Source organism: Carcharhinus amblyrhynchos, chromosome 20 (genome assembly GCF_965287045.1).
Source record: "Carcharhinus amblyrhynchos chromosome 20, sCarAmb.v2.hapA, whole genome shotgun sequence".
In the NCBI taxonomy this organism is placed as follows: Eukaryota; Metazoa; Chordata; class Chondrichthyes; order Carcharhiniformes; family Carcharhinidae; genus Carcharhinus; species Carcharhinus amblyrhynchos.
The window spans coordinates 3,634,475-3,656,806 of record NC_137343.1 but is presented as its reverse complement, the minus strand read 5'-3'; the positions used below and the strand labels follow the sequence as shown (position 1 = coordinate 3,656,806).

Below are 22,332 nucleotides of genomic sequence, written 5' to 3'. Positions count from 1 at the left end.
CCACTATTATACACAAATGTTCTGAAACGTTCCCAATGTATTTCAGTCTTGAATCTCATCTTGCTCTGACTTTATTGAAACACTAAAGCTTTCTGTCATAAATACAAGCTCCAATCTATTTCCTTAACACTTTCAAATGCTCAGCATACCAATGCAAAGGGAAAAACAAAATTGCTGCCAAGATCTTAAAAAATCTTTTGAAGTTATTCGTATGCTTTTTCCACTGCTCTTCCTCATAGTTTACAAAATTGAACTGGCAGCTATTCAGCCCATCATATCTGTGCCAGCTCTCTGCCAGAGAAATCAAAAACTAATCTCACTGACCCAGTCTCCTCCTATAGCTTTATATCTTATTTATCCATTTTCTAGCTAACCTGGTCCAGTCTACATGTGACTCCAAACTTACAGTCATGGACATCAGAGCAGAATGCCAGGGGGCAACTAAAAGGAGACGAGACATAAAGGTGACATTTGAGTGTGGCACTAAGGGATCCAAACAAAGCTAAAATTAGTGGTGTTCAGAGGAAAGGCCATCTGCCAGCTGGCGTCATATAAGGGAAAATTCTTGAGGTTATTGGAGATTAGGCATCAGAGCTGAGGACATCACTGCAGGAGTTTTTCAGAAAAGTATTCACAGCCCAAGCATCTTCAGCTACCTCTTCAGTCACAAGGTTTGGATTAAAGCTGTTAGTTGACAATTGGTACTTCAACAATGAAGTTGTTAATGATGGTCTATAACAGGAAACAGGTAACACCCAGGACTGAACTGAAAAGTGGCAGATTGCATCTGTGCCTCATGAGGTGCCATCTTAAAACCAACTCAACCAAGAGAAAGCCCAATTATCTTCTTTCTAACAAACCCTGCCAATGTCCTGGAGATCACTACTGTCTAGCAGTTTAACTGGGCCAACCACATCTGTATAATTATATAACAGGCACTAGCATAACAAGTTCATCTCCGTATCACACATATTCCGCTGTCCTTTCAACATCCCTAGCACAATATCCTGCCATTTTCTACCTATAGTTTAAGTTCATTTATTATTGTCATAAGTAAGCTTACATTAACACTGCAAGGAAGTTACAGTAAAAATCCTCTAGTCGCCACACTCTAGTACCTGTTCGAGTACAGTATGGAAGAATTTAGCATGGCCAATGCACCCTAACCAACACTTCTTTCAGACTGTGGACGAAACCAGAAAATCCGGAGGAAATCCACACAGACACAGGGAGAATGTACTCCGCATAGACAGTGACCCAAGCCAGGAATTGAACCTGGGTCCCTGGCACTGTGGGGCAGCAGCATTAACCACTGTGCCCAACCTGCCACTACCTCCATTGCTGTAAGGACTGTAACAATTCAAGATGACCCATCTCTATGATAGCAAGAAAAGTATATTTTTCATCATTGCCCACATTCTAGTTACAAACAAATATTGCTTCAATCATTCTCTATGGTAGTGTATTGCATGCTACATAAAAAAGATACCGGCAAACACAGTAGAGAACAAAACAAAAAATTCAGACAGCCCACACTATGTTCTTTGCAAAGACCAGAATAGACTTGTAAAGCAAATTGATTTGCTCCTGTGCAGTGATTGCTGAACAAAAAACTTTACAAGATCTCGTTCCCTACAGCAATTCAATCTATTTACAGAAATGTGAAATAGTTTTTGAACATCGTGCTCACCAAATAAATACTGTACTTCACATTAATTTTAAATTAAAAACCTTGTTCTTTGTTAAAGTTGATTAAAAAATAATATGTTTAATACCGTTTGAATTGACTTTTTAACTTTCATTGTGAAGAATTACTTCAACCATAACTATTGCACAAAATGTAATATTTAACATAATTGGCATGTTAATCACTTATGAAAAATTAGACATGAAAAAGTAGTCATGCCATCAATTCGCTCCATTCGCGAGTACAACCATGTAGATAATTTAACTACCAGCAATACAAATTCTTAAAACAGGGAATAAAATCTAGCTAATTTCAAGAGGAAAGAAATAAAGCTTGGGTTTACTGGTCTCAAATTTAAGATACATTTGTCGTTTTTGAATTGCTTTTGAATTGTTAAAAGTGAAGCTAATATTAGGTCAAATCAGATTTTGCCTTCCTAGTCAAAACCAATTTCCAGTGAAGCGTAATGAAGTGCAACTTGCCCCAGGAGCAGAAACCTCAAAATCCGTGACACACCATGTTTTCAATTGCCCCAGTGGATAATGGACCATTTAGTTTGATAATGAGCAGTAGAACAATAAAACTGACTGCTTAGCTCACCATATATCAATCAAAAGGAGCAAAGGGGGCAAGAAAGAATGGTCAAATGGACAAACTACTAGAAGCAGAAAGAGAGAGAAAATTTCTACTTGTGTTTTAGCACACAAAACATGTAAAACGTATCCAACAAGCTACAGTAACTTAATAGATTTAACTGCCATAAATACCTATGATATTCTGGCAGATATATGATACTATGCAAAGACCCTCAACATCAGCTTTCAAGACTAAATAAGCTTTGAATTAGTCATGTGAAATCTCTGCCAAGGACAGATATCAACATTTTTCGATGGCTCTTACGTTCATGAATTTACCACCAATGAACAAGGCGTGAAAAGCAAATAACTTTATCTAGATGATTTGACACATGGGAATGCTGAAATCCTCACTGTAGTCCTTCCTTTTGCATTATCAGTCCTAAGCTGCAGGCCACTAAACAATAAATCAGAACATATTGTCCCACTGGGAACCATTTTACTGAGAAACTTGACTGTTATTGAAGCTGTTTCTCTGCAGACAGTATTGACTGTAAACTATAGTGCTTCCAGATAGATATTCCATAAAACTCAAACATACAGTTCAGAATAGCTGGTTTAACAATAGATGGAATGATACTCTCTAATCAGGTGCAGTCTCCCTTAAATTATACAAGAACTTACAAGTACATCAAGAGTCTCAAAATCAAATTCACAGTCCGTAAAAACACCACTTTTGATTTGTAATTGGGAGATGTAACATTTTTTCTTGTGAAAATGGATTTCACTTACTACAACCAGAAATATTCTATGTGAAACAATTACAGGCAACACAAGGTACTTACAACTTCCACGTCAGAGGGGACAAGTAGCCCAGGAGGAGCAGTGTATGGCTCCTCATTCTCCTCTGCGTTGTCATCACTCTCAGCTGTCATTCAAAAGATAAAAAGGGTACGCCATCAATGCGATATAATGTACAACTACAATGGTGTATTGTTCCAAATAAAAAATGCCCCTCACCAAATAATTGAGCTTAATTCAGTTACTCATTTGAAAAAAATGACTTGGCTATTTCATCAGAGTACCAAACGTACATTTAATAGACTAGATGTAATCCATAGTCCGAGGCAGTTCATGAAAATATCTATTTATTCATCTGCAATGATTAAATAGCCTTCAGAGAGGACTTTTTGACTTTTAGATATCACAAGGACATGAGAAGTGTCAATACAAATAGAGCTTCCTTCTTTTACTCATTGGAAGATTGATGAAGGAATCAGAAGTTAAACTTGATGCATTAGGTAATAATAAATTGGAAAAATTACTAATTTTAAAAGCTGTTGTGTTGGTCCATTTATACTAACTACATACCAAGGTTATTATATATATGCTTCATTACATTTACAGAAAATTACATTATGACATTAAACATTTTTTAATGAACGTAACATCTTAGAACCTTGCAGCATTCAGGCCACCATGCCGACGCTAGCTCTGAGAGTTAATGCTTGTGCTTAGTCCCACATCCCCACCTTTTATCCATAACCTTGTTAATTTCTCATCCTCTAGTCCCTAATTCCCTCTGAAAGTTATTGATGGAATTAGTTTGCACCACCTGTACAGGCAGCTAGCTCAGTGGAAATATTTCCCTTTATTTTCGCTCCAGATCTTTTGCCAGCGGTTTTTAGTCCACGACCTCATGTTATCAACCCACTTGCCAGAAGAAATAAACTTTCCCCATTTAAAGTGTCAAAATCTCTCTATCTTCAAAGCTCCCTTTGGCCATCTCTTCACCATCTCTGTTCCAAAGCAAACAATTCTAACATTCACAACCTCTTCTCATGACTCAAATCCCTCGTCTCTGCTAACATCCTGGTAAATCTCCTCTGCACCCTTCCTATGGTCTTTACATCTTTCCTGAAGTGTGATGCCCAGCGTTGTCCAAATGCCCCAGCTGAGGTCTAACTTGTCATTTTTAAAGGTCTGGATGATCGCTTTAATTTTATATTCTGTTCCTCTATTTATCAATCCAGGTAACCCACTACAACTCACTACAAAGGGACTCACACTGTATTTTTTTATCAAATAGAAATAGCTACACCTCATGGCTATTTATAACATTTTGAAAATTGGGCGAAAGATCAGTTTAAAATGGCTGAATCAATGTTTGTGACTTGGACAAAAAGAGTTACGTGTCAATATCAAAGAATCTTGCACATTGTTATCTCTGAAGAGAATCTAACGACCCTTGCTATTGGCAGCAAAGATCTTGACATATCCCAGGCTGGCCAACCGGTGTCCACTTGTTCTCTCAAACAAAGGACCCTGCAATCTTCCTTTCAATTTTTAATGGTTGGGATATCCAGAACCCTGATAAGAGATATACATCCCATGTCAAAGACAATGTGGTGAGGTGGGAGCCATGCGACATGGATGTCTAGTCTATGAAATCAGTAATAGTGTCTTGCAGAACAGGAAACTCATGCCTGCTGTTTACCATCCTATAAGCAGCTTCACAGAAAAAGGTCACTGGCCAGGTTTGGACACCAGACCCTCCATCTACATTACTACTAGTGTAGCTTTTGTGCTATTGCTTACAAGACTGATTCATCTCTGAATGCCTATCACATGAAGTTAACATCATCAGAAAGTTGAATTATACAGTTTTCAGCCATCGACCTCCATGAAGGAATACTTCACTGGAGTTTGATTCTGGACTCTGGAACACATTTGAACTACGGAGGAAAGAAATGAACATAAAGGAAGCAATACTGCGATCCCTCTGACTAATTCCCACCTCAAGTTTGTTGAGGGGTTAAGACCATGGTTCATTGGAGCAGAATTAGGCCACGTGACCCATAAAGTCTGCTCTGCCATTCAATCATGGCTGGTATTTTTCTCATCCCCATTCTCCTGTCTTTTCCCCATAACTCCTGACCCCCTTATTAATCAAGAATCTATCTATCTTGTCTTAAAGACATACAATGACCTGGTCTCCACAGCCTTCTAGAACATAAGAACATAAGAAATAGGAGCAGGAGTAGGCCATCTAGCCCTTCGAGCCTGCCCCGCCATTCAATAAGATCATGGCTGATCTGTCGCTGCTCAGTTCCACTTTCCCGCTTTCTCCCCATAACCCTTAATCCCCTCTCTTATCAAAAACCCATCAACCCACGTCTTAAAAATATTTATCGAGGCAGCCTCCACCACTTCAACGGGCAGAGAATTCCAGAGATTCACCACCCTTTGAGTGAAGAAGTTCCTCCTCAACTCCGTTCTAAACCGCCCCCCTTTTATCTTGAGGCTGTGCCCCCTAGACCTACTGTCTTTTTTGAGCGGGAAGAGTCTCTCCACCTCTATCCTATCCGTCCCATTCATCATCTTATACATCTCAATGAGATCTCCCCTCATTCTTCTAAACTCTAACGAGTACAAGCCCAGTTTATTCAGCCTCTCCTCATAGCTCAACCCCCTCAACTCCGGTATCAGCCTAGTAAACCTCCTCTGCACTCCCTCCAAGGCCAAAATATCTTTGCGCAGGTGCGGCGCCCAAAACTGCACACAGTACTCCAGCTGCGGCCTCACCAATGCCCTATACAGCTGCAGCAAGACCTCCCTACTTTTATATTCAATCCCCCTCGCTATGAAGGCCAGCATCCCATTCGCCTTCCTGACCACCTGCTGCACCTGCAAGCTGGGTTTTTGCGACTCATGCACAAGGACCCCGAGGTCCCTCTGCACCGTCGCCTGCTGCAGTTTTTCGCCCCGTAAGTAATAGTCCTTCCTACCATTCTTCCTACCAAAGTGGACCACCTCACACTTGCCAACATTAAATTCCATTTGCCATTTCCTGGCCCATTCGCCCAGCCTATCTAGATCCTTCTGCAGACTCTCCACACCCTCCGCACAATTTGCCGTTCCCCCAATCTTGGTGTCATCAGCAAATTTCGACACCCTACACTCGGTTCCCTCCTCCAGATCATCTATATAAATGGTAAAAAGCTGAGGCCCCAGCACCGACCCCTGGGGCACTCCACTAGTCACCATCCGCCAATCCGAATAGCACCCGTTGACCCCCACTCTCTGCCTCCTATTTGACAACCAATCCTCTATCCACGCTAACACCCTACCCCCAACTCCATGTCCCTCGACCTTCTGCAATAACCTCTTGTGAGGTACTTTGTCAAACGCCTTCTGAAAATCTAGAAAGACCACATCCACCGGCTCTCCTCTATCCACCGCCCTAGACACATCCTCATAGAACTCCAGTAAATTTGTCAGACACGACTTCCCTTTAATGAAACCGTGCTGCGTCTGCTCTATCAAGCAGATTTTCACCACTCTCTGCCTGAAGAAATTCCTCCTCATCGCTGTTGTAAAGAATCGTCCCTTTAGCCTGAGGTTATGCACTCTGCTTGTAGTTTTTCTTACTAGTAGAAACATTCTCGCCACATCCACTCTATCCAGGCCTCATAATATCCTGTAAGTTTCAATAAGATCCACCCCCCCCCGATCTTTCTAAACTCCAACGAATACAGATCCAAAGTTCTCAACCATTCCTCATAAGATAAGCTCTTCATTCCAGGAATCATTCTTGCGCATCTCCTCTGGACCCTTTCCAAGGTCAGCACATTCTTCCTGAGATACGGGGTGCAAAACTGCTCACAGTACTCCAAATGGGGCCTGACCAGAACCTTGTATAGCCTCAGAAGTACATCTCTGCTCTTGTTTTCTAGTCCTCTCGACATGAATGCTAACATTGCATTTGCTTTTCTAAACTGTTGACTGAACCTGCATATTAACCCTGAGAATCTTGAACAAGGACTTCCAAGTCCTTTTGCATTTCTGATTTCTTAAGCATTTCCCATTCAGAAAATAGTCTATGCCTCCATTCCTCCTTCCAAAGTGCATAACACACACTTTTCCACATTGTATTCCATCTACCACTTCTTTGCCCACTCTCCAAACCTGTCCATGTCCTTCTGCAGCTCCCCTGCTTCCTCAGTCGTATCTGTCCCTCTATGTTTCTTTTGCATCATCTGCAAACTTAACAACAGTGCCTTCAGTTCCTTTTCCAAATCGTTAATGTATATTGTAAAACATTGTGGTCCCAGTACCAACCCCTAAGGCACACCACTAGTCACTGGCTGCCATCCTGTAAAAGACCTCTTTATCCCCATTCTCTGCCTTCTAACCACATCAGGTTCTTACCCTTAACACCATGGATTCTTATTTAGCAATCTCCTTTGCGGCACCTTGTCAAAGGCCTTTTGGAAACATAAATAAATCACGTCCAATGGTTCTCCTTTATCTAACTTCCTTGTTACCTCCTCAAAGAACCCTAACAGATTTGTCAGACATGACCTCCCCTTGACAAAGCCATGCTGACTCAGTCCTATTTTATCATGCACTTCCAAGTACTCCATGATCTCATCTTTAATGTTGGACTCGAAAATCTTGTCAATGACCAAAGTCAGGCTAACCAGCCTATAATTTCCCGTCTGCTTCCCCCTCCATTTTTAAACAGCGGTTCATAAGAACATAAGAACATAAGAAATAGGAGCAGGAGTAGGCCATCTAGCCCTTCGAGCCTGCCCCGCCATTCAATAAGATCATGGCTGATCTGTCGTGGCTCAGTTCCACTTTCCCGCCCTCTCCCCATAACCCTTAATCCCCTCTCTTATCAAGAACCCATCAACCTGCTTCTTAAAAATATTTAGCGAGGCAGCCTCCACCACTTCAACAGGCAGAGAATTCCAGAGATTCACCACCCTTTGAGTGAAGAAGTTCCTCCTCAACTCCGTTCTAAACCGCCTCCCCTTTATCTTGAGGCTGTGCCCCCTAGTCCTACTGTCTTTTTTGAGCGGGAAGAGTCTCTCCACCTCTATCCTATCCATCCCATTCATCATCTTATACGTCTCAATGAGATCTCCCCTCATTCTTCTAAACTCTAACGAGTACAAGCCTAGTTTATTCAGCCTCTCCTCATAGCTCAATCCCCTCAACTCCGGTATCAGCCTAGTAAACCTCCTCTGCACTCCCTCCAAGGCCAAAATATCCTTGCGCAGGTGCGGCGCCCAAAACTGCACACAGTACTCCAGCTGCAGCCTCACCAATGCCCTATACAGCTGCAGCAAGACCTCCCTACTTTTATATTCAATCCCCCTCGCTATGAAGGCCAGCATCCCATTCGCCTTCCTGACCACCTGCTGCACCTGCAAGCTGGGTTTTTGCGACTCATGCACAAGGACCCCGAGGTCCCTCTGCACCGTCGCCTGCTGCAGTTTTTCGCCACGTAAGTAATAGTCCTTCCTACCATTCTTCCTACCAAAGTGGACCATTACGAGAAATTGGATTACACTAAAGGGATTAAAAAATACACCACTGCTTATAATGGAAGAAGAAGCAAATCAAAACAGCTTTCTTTTTATGTCTGGATGGTGAGAAGAGAAATTAATTGTTTTATTTAACCACCCTCCTGTCTGTAACATTGCCACCTCCCACCCTTGAGAATTTCTGTGCATGAACATTAAGGTCCTTCTGTTCATCTACCTTTCAAAACCATTCTATTTCTAATATATTGCTTATGTAAATCCTCCCAAAGTGTCTCACTTCACATTTCTCCACACTGAACTCCATCTGCTGTGCAACTTCAATTTCACCCTGTTTGTCATCGTGGAACTGATAACCACCCTCATCACTAATCTACCACTTTGCCAAGTTTAATTTCACGTGCAAACTTTATATTGCAGATCGGTACATATGAGACTAGTTGAAAGTACAAAAAGTATTGCATCCAAAACTGATCCGTGTGGAATGTCATAGCAAAGCACCTCAGTCTGAAAAACATCCAACCCACACTCCATTTCCTATGCTATGCCACCACTTCCTGCTCAATTCAATGTGGCTCCCATCTTCTTAATACTTAGTCAAATATCTTCTGAATGTTGTATACACAATGTTAACTGCACTACTTTAACCAACCTCCTCTGTTCCCTCAAAGAATGAAATCAAGCCCATCAGACAATTTGTTTTTAAACAAATCCATCTTCCTTGAGTGACACAAAATTTTCTAAATGGAAGTTTATTTTAGAGTCACAGAATCATAGAGGTTTACAGCATGGAAACAGGCCCTTTGGCCCAACTTGTCCATGCTGCCCCTTTATTGAATGACGAAGCTAGTCCCAATTACCCACGTTTGGCCCATATCCCTCTCTACCCATCCGTCTACATGCTTTTTAAAAGACAAAATTGTACCTGCTTCTACGACCACCTCTGAAGCTCATTCCAGACACACTCTGCCCTGTGTGTGAAAAAATTGCCCCTCTGGACCCTTTTGCATCTCTCCTCTCTCACTTTAAACCTACGCCCTCGAGTTCTAGATCTCTGTACCTTTAGGAAAAGGTGCTGTCTATCTAACTGATCGATGCCCCTCATTATTTTATAAACCTCACTAAGGTCAACCCTCAGTCTTCTACGCTCCAGGGAAAAAGTCCCAGTCTATCCAGGCTCTCCTTATAACTCAAACCATTAAGTCCCAGTAGCATCCTAGTAAATCTTTTCTGCATTTAACATACGTCTTCTCTTTTAATACACTGACAGATCTGTTTATATGTACCTTTGTGGTCAGACTTAAAACTTCCCCCTCTTGCATTTTCTTAAAATCTCATTTGCTCCCAATAATGATTTTCCTTCCCACCAACATTAGGCTAATTGACCTGGTTTTCTTGCTTCTCTTTTCTTCATCAGTAGTTACACGTTAGTAACCCTCCAGTCCTCCACACTATTAAATCCAGGATTGAAAGACCATGACCAATGCCTCTGCTATTTTTGTCTTTGCTTCTTTCAACAACCTAGATTACATTCTATCTGAACCAAATGACTTCCAGTCATAATCATCTCTTCAGTATGTCTTAGAATCACAGAAATCTTACAGTGCAGGAGGCCATTCAGCCCATTGAGTCTACATTGGTAACAATCCCACATATGCCCTGTCCCCATAACGTCATGCATTTACCACACTAAACCCTCCAACTGATGCAACACGGGACACTAAGCACAGGCAATGTACCTAATCCGCACATTTTTGGACTGTGGGAGGAAACTGGAGCACCTGGAAGAAACCCACACAGACATGGGGAAAAATGTGCAAATCTTACACAGACAGTGACCCACGCCAGGAATCGAACCCAGGTCTCTGGAGCTGTGAGGCAGCAGTGCTAACCACTGTGCACTCTATTTATATACCTTCTCCATTTATAATCCTGTCCGTGATTCGCTCTCATCTTTTGGAGAAACTTCCACAAAACTCCTTTTTGAAGACAGATTTAAAATATACCAGGGGTGGTACAGTAGCACACTGCATCGCACTGCTGTCTCACAGTGCCAAAGGCCCGGGTTCAATTCCAATCTGGGGTGACTTGGCATCTCCAGTGTCTGTGTGGATTTCCTCCGGGTGCTCTGGTTTCCTCCCATATTCCAAACACGTGCAGGTGAGGTGGGTTGGCCATGGTAAATTGCTCCTTAGTGTCCAAAGATGTGTAGGTTAAGGGATTAGTAGGATAAATGCTTGAGGTTATGGTGATAACATAGGGGGTAGCCCTGAGTAAGATGCTTTGTCGGAGAGTCGGTATAGAGCTGATGGGCTAAAAGGTCTCCTTCTGCACTGTACAGATTCTATGATACTCATTAATACTTTTGTTATTTTTCCCCATCTCTAAATGAGCATTTTCCTTCTGTTCTTAAAAAACCCCAACATTTTACCTAGCTATTTAATAGGTTTATAAAATGTTTCGGGCTTCAATTTACTGATACCTGCCAATTCTTTCAACCTCTCTTTTTGCCTCCCACGTTAACTTTTGCAATTCCCTCCTGTACTTTCCATAATCTTACTGGTTATTAACTAGATTTTGCCCCTGATATTTATCGTAAGCCTCTTCTCAATTTTAATTTCTGTTTTCTTTTCTCAAACAGGGTCCATTAGCACTGGGATACTCTACCTTTTCCCTGGTGTGTATCTGAACACACTCGACTCTGAACGTTTTCCAGCACTCCCTTATGGCTTTACTCTGCAAACTTAACGTCTCCTAATCTATCCGAAATTGCTAAAATTAGCTCTTCCCAATTAAACATCTTTAATATTCTGGTCGCTAGCAAATAATTACTTCAGTTGATGTTACTTCTCCAACTTAACACACTCACCATATCGAAATCTGAAAAACTAAATCAAACACTGCTTCCTTCCTTGTTGGAAATATACTAGGCCGTTCACGTCAACAAGATTTTCCAATTCCACTGCAGTGATCAGCGATTTGACTTGGTACCAAATTTGCTGTCTTCGCTGCAGTGGGAGCAAGGCATGAACAGCTGATAAGATCGTACCCACCGACTGACAAAGTTTCTCTGTACAGAAATTCTTTTTCTTCCCTATTCTTAGCATTATGTTTATATTCCCAGTCTATATTAACACAGTCTTCTAACATTAGTCCTCTAATTTTGTTATATGCCTCTGAAACTTGCTGACAAATTGTCTCATCCATTTCCTTCTCGCTATTTGGAGTTATATTGCAAATAAACTCTCATCAGTTTAGATTCAGTCCTAAAACATCAAGTGTATCATTTCAATATAGAACTGTCATCCTTAATCAATACTGCCACACACCTTTTTACTTCTCTCAATACTTCGCAGCTAGAAATCCTAAGAACCCATGTCTTGTCTTATAAGAACATAAGAACATAAGAAATAGGAGCAGGAGTAGGCCATCTAGCCCTTCGAGCCTGCCCCGCCATTCAATAAGATCATGGCTGATCTGAAGTGGTTCAGTTCCACTTTCCCGCTTTCTCCCCATAACCCTTAATTCCCTTGCCTACCAAAAACCTATCTACCCGTGTCTTAAATATATTTAGCGAGGTAGCCTCCACCACATCAATGGGCAGAGAATTCCAGAGATTCACCACCCTTTGAGTGAATAAGTTCCTCCTCATAATAATGGAAACGTTTGAGTTATATCTTTGTTAATGCAACCATGTCATTATCCCATGTGGCGCTTCAGGCCAGCAGGTCACTAATTTTAGATACACTGGCTATCTATATATACATAATAATTTATTACTTCTTTTGACATTTTTGCTATTTTATATGATCTAGTCTCCACAATTATGTTTTTTTAATTTTACTGTTTTTATTTGCTCCTCTCTACTATTTCAACGCCCAAAACTGTTTCCATTATTATGATACCAGTTCAGCAACTAAATTCCTCCATTTTCACTAGTCAAGCTTTAACTCACACTTTCAAAACTAGCAATGAGTTATTCTGCATATCAAAAATGTGAATATACAAATTGTTTTGGTTGGAATGTACAGGAAGCAACCCATTTAGAAAAACTACAAAACTTCAATGAATATATAAACAGCCGACATTCAAGACTCAGTTACGCTAGTACTTGGGGCTGGCATAGTGGCACAGCAGTTAGCACTGCTGCCTCACAGCGCCAGGGACCCAGGTTCGATTCCCGGCTTGTGTGGGAGTCTGCATACTCTTCCCGTGTCTGTGTGGGTTTTCTCCAGGTGCTCCAGTTTCCTCCCCCAATCCAAAGGACATGCTGGTTAGGTGCATTGGTCCTGCTAAATTCTCCTTCAGTGCATCCAAACAGATGCTGGAGTGTGGTGAGTAGGGGATTTTCACAGTAACTTCATTGCAGTGTTAATGTAAGCCTACTTGTGACATTAATAAAAAAAACTTTAAATCTTTAAAAAATTGCAGCAATTGATAAACCTTTGTGAATGTCAGGTTATCAAGCTTACTGCTAATTATATTTTTTTTTATTATTCATTTGTGGGACATGGCATCATTGGCTGGCCAGTATTTATTGCCCAGCCAGTATTTATTGCCCATCCTAGTCGCCTGAGGGAAATTGCGAGTCAACCACATTGCTGTGGCTCTGGAGTCATATGTAGGCCAGAACAAGCAAGGACAGCAGATTTCTTTCCATGAAGCGTATTAGTGAACCAGATGGGTTTTTCCGACAATCGACAATGGTTTCATGGTCATCAGTAGATTCTTAATTCAAATTCCATCATCTGCTGTGGCAGAATTCGAACCTGGGTCCTCAGAACAATAGCTGAGTTGCTGGATTAATAGTCTAGCAACAATACCACTGGGCCATTGCCTCCCCTTTTTATAAAGGTTAAACTTCAGATCTATATTTACATTTGAAATTAAGAGTGAAAAACTTTTCAAAACCAATTAGCGATTAGAAATGTTTTAGTGCCACTGGTTGTATGGTGTCGAGAAAAGATTTATTATCCTGACAAAACTAACTCACAGGCCGCAATCGGTAAGGATTCGCAACGACATCTCCACAATCATCCTCAACACCGATGTCCCACAAGGCTGTGTCTTCAATCCCCTACTATGCTCCTTATATACCAATGACCGTGCGGTCAAATTCCCCTCCAATTTGATTTTCAAGTTTGCTGATGAGACCCCCATACTGGGTCGGTTCTCAAACAATGCCGAGATAGAGAACAGGAACGAGATAGAGAACCTGGTGAACTATGTGACAGTAATCTCTCCCTCAATGTCAACAAAACAAAGGAGATTGTCATTGACTTCAGGAAGCATAGTGGAGAACAAGCCCCTGTCTACAATAATGGGGACAAAATAGAAAAGGTCGAGAGCTTCAGGTTTTTAGGTGGACAAATCACCAACAACCTGTCATGGTCCCCCCATGCCAACATTATAGTTCAGAAAGACCACCATTGCCTCTACTTTCTCAGAAGACTAAGGAAATTTGGCATGTCACCTATGACTCTCACCAACATTTACAGATGCACCATAGGAGGTATTCTTTCTGATTGTATCACAACTTGCTCTGCGCAAGACCCAGGAAACTACAAAGGGTCATTAATGAAGCCCAATCCATCCACTGACTGCCTACACTTCCCGCTGCCTCGGAAAAGCAGCCAGCATAACTAAGGACCCCTCACACCTCAGACATACTCTCTTCTACCTTCTTCAGTCGGGAAGAAGATACAAAAGTTTGAGGACATGTACCAACTGACTCACAAACAGCTTTTTCCCTGCTGCCAAAGGACTTTTGTTTGGACCTACCTCACGTTTTGATCTTTTTCTACACTCCAGCTATGAATGTAACACTACATTCTGTACCCTCTCCTTTCTTTCCGTATGTGCATTATGCTTTGCTGTATAGCGTGCAAGAAACAATACTTTTCACTGTATACTGATACATGGAACAATAATAAATCAAACCAAAAACTGAAACAAAAATTCCATATTTACCATCAGTTTTGGCAAGTTCTTCCTCTTCTGTTGGTTGTGATGGATCATAATAATCACTATTATAAGCAAATCCAACTGCATTATAGATGCCATCCTCTGCTAAAGCCTCATTCAGACGTCTATATTCTTCCTCTTAAGGAACAGAGGTTTACAGAGGAAAAAGTGCATTAATGTAAGGAAGCAAATTACTTTAAAATCCAACATGTATTTAAAGCTAAAAAGAGTTAAAGTCTAACATTTAATAGCAAAAGTAAATCGTTGCTAAGACTTGAAATCAGCTTTCCCATTGAAGAGAAAGACAAAACAGAACTCTTAGTTTCCATTCTGCCCTAAGTTGCGAACAATTCTCTTTTGCAGGCTAATTTAACTACTCCTGAGGTCCTTTTTGACAAGGAAGGATTCCTTTTCCAATCCCCAGGATACTGTCAAATAAGGAATATCAAAAAAAATGAGTGCATGGTCAAATGACAGGAGGTTGTAAATATTTGCAGAAATTCACATGAATTTGGTTGAAAGTTAAAGTTGTTTTGCAAAAAGTACCTTGCCTTGCCTCCTCCTCAAGCAAGTCCGTATGCAAGGCTAAATACCTCTCTTCATCGCAAAGAGCATCAATCCTCGCCTCTTCTTCCGATAACTGGTAATCTCTGTTCCATGTGTACTCAGCATCACATTCTGAGAGGTCATGCAAGTGACCCCGACAATCATACCTGCAAGGTGAAGACATTGGTCAATACAATTAAACAAAACACATAACTGAACAGATCACATACTTACCACTTTAGGTAACCTGAAAGTGATAGTTAAAGAAACAAGCAACAATAACATTACAAACAATATAAAAATATGAAAATGAAATTGCTTTATATATATAGAATATTTAAATTTAAACATTTAACTGTCTCTACAAGATGGCAAAAAGTACACTGAGAAAAGTTAACCCTGTTCCTCACCACAATATTGAACAGTTAACAAAACGGAAAACAAACACCCGGTTTGCCAAGTACTAACACTTTTAAAAAAGAATCTTACCGTGCATGTTTCAGGCAATCACTCGCACTGCTATCTGTCAAAGACACTCCTGCTTGACAACATTTCATCTGCAAAAAGCAGTTTTAAACAGGCGCACAAACCCCGTGGACATAAATACCTATCAGCAAGAACCAAAAGGGCCGTAAATGTCCTCGCTTCACCATGCTCTGCGTTTTCCTGGAGGAGGAGGTGGAGGAGAGTGAGAGCTCTTCTTCAACTGGAGGCCTGTCGCTTGGAGGCAAAATCAAGACCAGGACTGATTTTTCCTAGTCATTTTACTACCTGGCAAATTCACTGGGGAGAGAAGTTCTGGATTACGTGATAGAGAGAGACATTTATATGTGTTTATATGTAAATATAAAATAATACAAACATACATAGAGATTTCACAGGATGTACAGCACAGAAACCAGCTACTCAGCCCAACTACTCCATTCACATAAATAAATGCACATATAGAGAGCAGGGAAAGGTAAGGGAGAATAAATGAGAGGCAGCATGCAACTTACATTTTAACAGATCCTCCAAAATGCCAGCAATTTTATATATTTTGAAAAGTAACGACTTGCATGTCTATATCCGGCACCTTTCACTAATAAAGGACATCCTAAAGCACTATGCCCAATGAAGCACTTTGAAGTGTTGTAATTTAAGAAATGCAGTAGCCAATTTGCACATAGCAAGTTTCCACATACGTGATAGCAACCACGTAACCTGCTTTTTAGTGGCGATTGCTGAAGGATAAATTTGGCCAGGACATCTGGCAGAAACATCCTTTGAAATGATAGTCATGGGATCCTTAACATCCATGTGGCAGAGGAGATAACTGGGCCTCATCTTACACCTCAACCAAAAGGTGGCATCTCCGATAGTGCACAACACATGCTCGGTACGAAAGAACCCCACACAACCTACCGTGGGAATCCCAGGCATCGCCCCCCCCACTGCCTTACCACAGGAATCTCTCCCCACCCCCTTAACCACAGGAATCTCTACCTGCACCCCCACCCCACCACAAAGGGAATCCCTCTCTATCCAGCACGATGGACATCCATCCCTCGCAACTGCCAGCATGGAATCCCACCCTCCTGTCAACACCCCCACCCCCCATAGGAATCCCTCCGTTCTCCCCACCAAAGGGAATCCTTCCCTCCCTCCCACCCCCCTCCACTGGAAACCCCAGCCCCATTAGAACCCCTCCCACCCCCCCATGGGAACTCCTCTGCCCCCTTCTCACCATGGAAATCCCTCTGCCCCCTTCCCACCATGGAAATCCCTCCCTTCACCCCCCCACAATGGGGATCGCTCCCTTCGCACCCCGCCCCCCATGGGAATCCGTCCCTCCATCTCATCCCAACCATAGGAATTCCTTCCGTCTCCACCCTTTCCAACCACAGAAATCCCTCTCCTATCTTCCCCCTAGCCTTGGGAATCCAGGTCCTTTCTCCATCCCTGGGCCTCACCTTACGCCTCAACCAAAAGGTGCCATTTCCGATAGTGCACAACACATGCTCGATACGAAAGAACCCCCCATAACCTACCATGGAGATCCCAGGCGTCCCCCCCTCCCCTACCACAGGAATTCCTCCCTACCCCCTTAACGATTGAAATCCCTACTTGCTCCCCAACAATGGAAATCCCTCCCAACCAACATGGGAATCCATTCCCCCACCCCACCACGAAGGGAATCCCTCTCTGCCCAGCAGATTCCCCAACCTGGGGAATCTCTCCCTCTTCCTCCCACCCCCACCATGGGAAACCCTCCCCCTCCCCTCTCCCCCCCCCGACCCCCACCAGGGGAAACCCTCCCCTCTCCCCCCGACCCCCACCAGGGGAAACCCTCCCCCCCCAACCCCACCAGGGGAAACCCTCCCACTCCCTTCTCCCCCATCTCCCCACCCCCCCACAGGAAACCCTCCCCCCTCCCCTACCATGGGAATCCCTCCTCCCCCCCCAACAAACCATGGGAATCCCTCCTCCCCCCCCCCAACAAACCATGGGAATCCCTCCTCCCCCCCGCTACAAACCATGGGAATCCCTCCTCCCCCCCCCCAACAAACCATGGGAATCCCTCCTCCCCCCCCTCAACAAACCATGGGAATCCCTCCTCCTCCCCCCCCAACAAACCATGGGAATCCCTCCTCCTCCCCCCCCAACAAACCATGGGAATCCCTCCTCCTCCCCCCCCAACAAACCATGGGAATCCCTCCTCCCCCCCGCTACAAACCATGGGAATCCCTCCTCCCCCCCGCTACAAACCATGGGAATCCCTCCTCCCCCCTCCAACAAACCATGGGAATCCCTCCTCCCCCCCCCCCAACAAACCATGGGAATCCCTCCTCCCCCCCCCCAACAAACCATGGGAATCCCTCCTCCCCCCCGCTACAAACCATGGGAATCCCTCCTCCCCCCTCCAACAAACCATGGGAATCCCTCCTCCCCCCCCCAACAAACCATGGGAATCCCTCCTCCCCCCCCTCCAACAAACCATGGGAATCCCTCCTCCCCCCCCAACAAACCATGGGAATCCCTCCTCCCCCCCCCCAACAAACCATGGGAATCCCTCCTCCCCCCGCTACAAACCATGGGAATCCCTCCTCCCCCCCCCAACAAACCATGGGAATCCCTCCTCCCCCCTCTCAACAAACCATGGGAATCCCTCCTCCCCCCCCCCAACAAACCATGGGAATCCCTCCTCCCCCCCCCCAACAAACCATGGGAATCCCTCCTCCACCGCCCCCCACAAACCATGGGAATCCCTCCTCCCCCACCCAACAAACCATGGGAATCCCTCCTCCCCCCCAACAAACCATGGGAATCCCTCCTTCCCCCCCCCCACAAACCATGGGAATCCCTCCTCCACTGCCCCCCCCCCACAAACCATGGGAATCCCTCCTCCCCCCCCCCCAACAAACCATGGGAATCCCTCCTCCCCCCCCCAACAAACCATGGGAATCCCTCCTCCCCCACCCAACAAACCATGGGAATCCCTCCTCCCCCCCCAACAAACCATGGGAATCCCTCCTTCCCCCCCCCCACAAACCATGGGAATCCCTCCTCCACTGCCCCCCCCACAAACCATGGGAATCCCTCCTCCCCCCCCCCAACAAACCATGGGAATCCCTCCTCCACCCCCCCCCCCACAAACCATGGGAATCCCTCCTCCACTGCCCCCCCCCACAAACCATGGGAATCCCTCCTCCCCCCCCCCCCAACAAACCATGGGAATCCCTCCTCCACCGCCCCCCCACAAACCATGGGAATCCCTCCTCCCCCACCCAACAAACCATGGGAATCCCTCCTCCCCCCCAACAAACCATGGGAATCCCTCCTTCCCCCCCCGCCCGAACAAACCATGGGAATCCCTCCTCCCCCCCCCCCACAAACCATGGGAATCCCTCCTCCACTGCCCCCCCCCACAAACCATGGGAATCCCTCCTCCCCCCCCCCAACAAACCATGGGAATCCCTCCTCCACCCCCCCCCCCCCACAAACCATGGGAATCCCTCCTTCCCCCCCCCCCACAAACCATGGGAATCCCTCCTCCACCGCCCCCCCACAAACCATGGGAATCCCTCCTCCCCCACCCAACAAACCATGGGAATCCCTCCTCCCCCCCCAACAAACCATGGGAATCCCTCCTTCCCCCCCGCCCGAACAAACCATGGGAATCCCTCCTTCCCCCCCCGCCCGAACAAACCATGGGAATCCCTCCTCCCCCCCCCCCACAAACCATGGGAATCCCTCCTCCACTGCCCCCCCCCCACAAACCATGGGAATCCCTCCTCCCCCCCCCCAACAAACCATGGGAATCCCTCCTCCACCCCCCCCCCACAAACCATGGGATTCCCTCCTCCCCCCCCCCCGACAAACCATGGGAATCCCTCCTTCCCCCCCCCCAACAAACCATGGGAATCCCTCCTCCACCCCCCCCCCCCCACAAACCATGGGAATCCCTCCTCTACCCCCCCCCCCGACAAACCATGGGAATCCCACTCCCAACCTGGAAATCCTAGACCCCACCCCCCAACATAGGAATCCTAGATCCCTCTCCCCACCCAATTATGGGAATCCCAGATTGCCTCCCCTCCCATCCCTCATGGGAATCCCTCCCTTCTCCCTATCAAAACCACACCAATATTTTTCCACCCCAACCACAGGAATTACCCCCCCACAACCATGCGAATCCATTCCCTATCCTCCCTCCAACCACAGGAATCCCAAATCCCCCCCAAACCCCACCCGTGGGAATCCCAGATTTCCCCCACCATGGGAATCCCAAATCTCCCCCCGCCACCCACCTCCAACCATGGGAATCCCAGATTCCACCCACCCTGCCCCCCCATGGGAATCCCAGGCCCCACCCCACCCCACCCGACTCCCCATGGGAATCCCAGACCCCACCCCACCCCCCACTCCCCATGGGAATCCCAGACCCCACCCCACCCCCCACTCCCCATGGGAATCCCAGACCCCACCCCACCCCCCACTCCCCATGGGAATCCCAGACCCCACCCCACCCCCCACTCCCCATGGGAATCCCAGACCCCACCCCACCCCCCACTCCCCATGGGAATCCCAGACCCCACCCCACCCCCCACTCCCCATGGGAATCCCAGACCCCACCCCACACCCCACCCCCCATGGGAATCCCAGACCCCACCCCACCCCCCACTCCCCATGGGAATCCCAGACCCCACCCCACCCTCCACTCCCCATGGGAATCCCTGACCCCACCCCACCCCCCACTCCCCATGGGAATCCCAGACCCCACCCCACCCCCCACTCCCCATGGGAATCCCAGACCCCACCCCACCCCCCACTCCCCATGGGAATCCCAGACCCCACCCCACCCCCACAGGAATCCCAGACCCCACCCCACGGGAATCCCAGACCCCACCGCCTGCGCCCCCACCCCACCCCACCCACAATGGGAATCCCAGATCCCACCACCCGCGCCCCCCACCTCCACCATGGGAATCCCAGACCTCACCCACGCACCCCCCAATGGGGATCCCAGACCTCACCCACGCACCCCCCCAATGGGGATCCCAGACCTCACCCACGCACCCCCCCCATGGGGATCCCAGACCTCACCCACGCACCCTCCCCATGGGGATCCCAGACTTCACCCACGCACCCCCCCCATGGGGATCCCAGACCTCGCCCACGCACCCCCCCATGGGGATCCCAGACCTCGCCCACGCACCCCCCCATGGGGATCCCAGACCTCGCCCACGCACCCCGCTATGGGATCCCAGACCTCGCCCACGCACCCCCCCATGGGGATCCCAGACCTCGCCCACGCACCCCCCATGGGGATCCCAGACCTCGCCCACGCACCCGCCCATGGGGATCCCAGACCTCGCCCACGCACCCCCCCATGGAGATCCCAGAGCCCCACCCCCACCACCCCATGGAGATTCCAGACCCCCACCACTCCATGGAGATCCCAGACCCCCACCACCCCATGGAGATCCCAGACCCCCACCACCCCATGGAGATCCCAGACCCCCACCACCCCATGGAGATCCCAGACCCCACCCCCCCACCACCCCATGGAGATCCCAGACCCCCACCCCCCCATGGAGATCCCAGACCCCCACCCCTCCACCCCACCGAGATCCCAGACCCCTCCCCCCCATGGGGACACCAGACCCCTGAGCCCTCCCACCCATGGGGACCCCGGAGCCCTCCCACCCATGGGGACCCCTCCCCCCCATGGGGACCCCTGACCCCTCCCCCCCCATGGGGACCCCTGACCCCTCCCCCCCATGGGGACCCCTGACCCCTCCCCCCCCATGGGGACCCCTGACCCCTCCCCCCCCATGGGGACCCCTGACCCCTCCCCCCTATGGGGACACCTGACCCCTCCCCCCCATGGGGACACCTGACCCCTTCCCCCTCCCCCCCTCCATGGGACACCTGACCCCTCCCCCCCATGGGGACACCTGACCCCTTCCCCCTCCCCCCCCTCCATGGGGACACCTGACCCCTTCCCCCTCCCTCCATGGGACACCTGACCCCTTCCCCCTCCATGGGGACACCTGACCCCTTCCCCCTCCATGGGGACACCTGACCCCTTCCCCCTCCATGGGGACCCCTGACCCTTTCCCCCTCCCCCCCCTCCATGGGGACCCCTGACCCCTTCCCCCTCCCCCCCCTCCATGGGGACCCCTGACCCCTTCCCCTCCCCCCCCTCCATGGGGACCCCTGACCCCTTCCCCCTCCCCCCCCTCCATGGGGACCCCTGACCCCTTCCCCCTCCCCCCCCTCCATGGGGACCCCTGACCCCTTCCCCCTCCCCCCCCTCCATGGGGACCCCTGACCCCTTCCCCCTCCCCCCCCTCCATGGGGACCCCTGACCCCTTCCCCCTCCCCCCCCTCCATGGGGACCCCTGACCCCTTCCCCCTCCCCCCCCTCCATGGGGACCCCTGACCCCTTCCCCCTCCCCCCCCTCCATGGGGACCCCTGACCCCTTCCCCCTCCCCCCCTCCATGGGGACCCCTGACCCCTTCCCCCTCCCCCCCTCCATGGGGACCCCTGACCCCTCCCCCCCCTCCATGGGGACCCCAGACCCCTCCCCCCCCTCCATGGGGACCCCTGACCCCTCCCCCCTCCATGGGGACCCCAGACCCCTCCCCCCTCCATGGGGACCCCAGACCCCTCCCCCCCCTCCATGGGGACCCCAGACCCCTCCATGGGGACCCCAGACCCCTCCCCACCCTCCATGGGCCC

At 47.6% G+C, this 22,332-nt stretch overlaps 1 protein-coding gene across 6 annotated transcripts in view; it reads right to left on the bottom strand.

The window, feature by feature from the left end:
* Positions 1–22,332, bottom strand: part of sfswap (splicing factor SWAP) — a 135,978-nt gene that overhangs the window by 112,298 nt on the left and 1,348 nt on the right. For 3 of the 6 annotated variants that reach the window (XR_013889035.1, XM_080207981.1, XM_080207982.1), the window contains exons 2-4: positions 15,105–15,271; positions 14,565–14,696; positions 3,108–3,190 (exon numbers count right to left, since the gene is read on the bottom strand). Coding sequence is in view for 5 of the 6 variants with exons in the window: in XM_080207981.1 (XP_080064107.1) it covers positions 3,108–3,190; positions 14,565–14,696; positions 15,105–15,271 (382 nt within the window). In the remaining variant the exon portion in view is untranslated. Of the gene's footprint in view, positions 1–3,107; positions 3,191–14,564; positions 14,697–15,104; positions 15,272–15,593; positions 16,531–22,332 lie in introns of those variants that run through there. The other 3 variants (XM_080207983.1, XM_080207986.1, XM_080207984.1) reach the window with 3 other exon arrangements.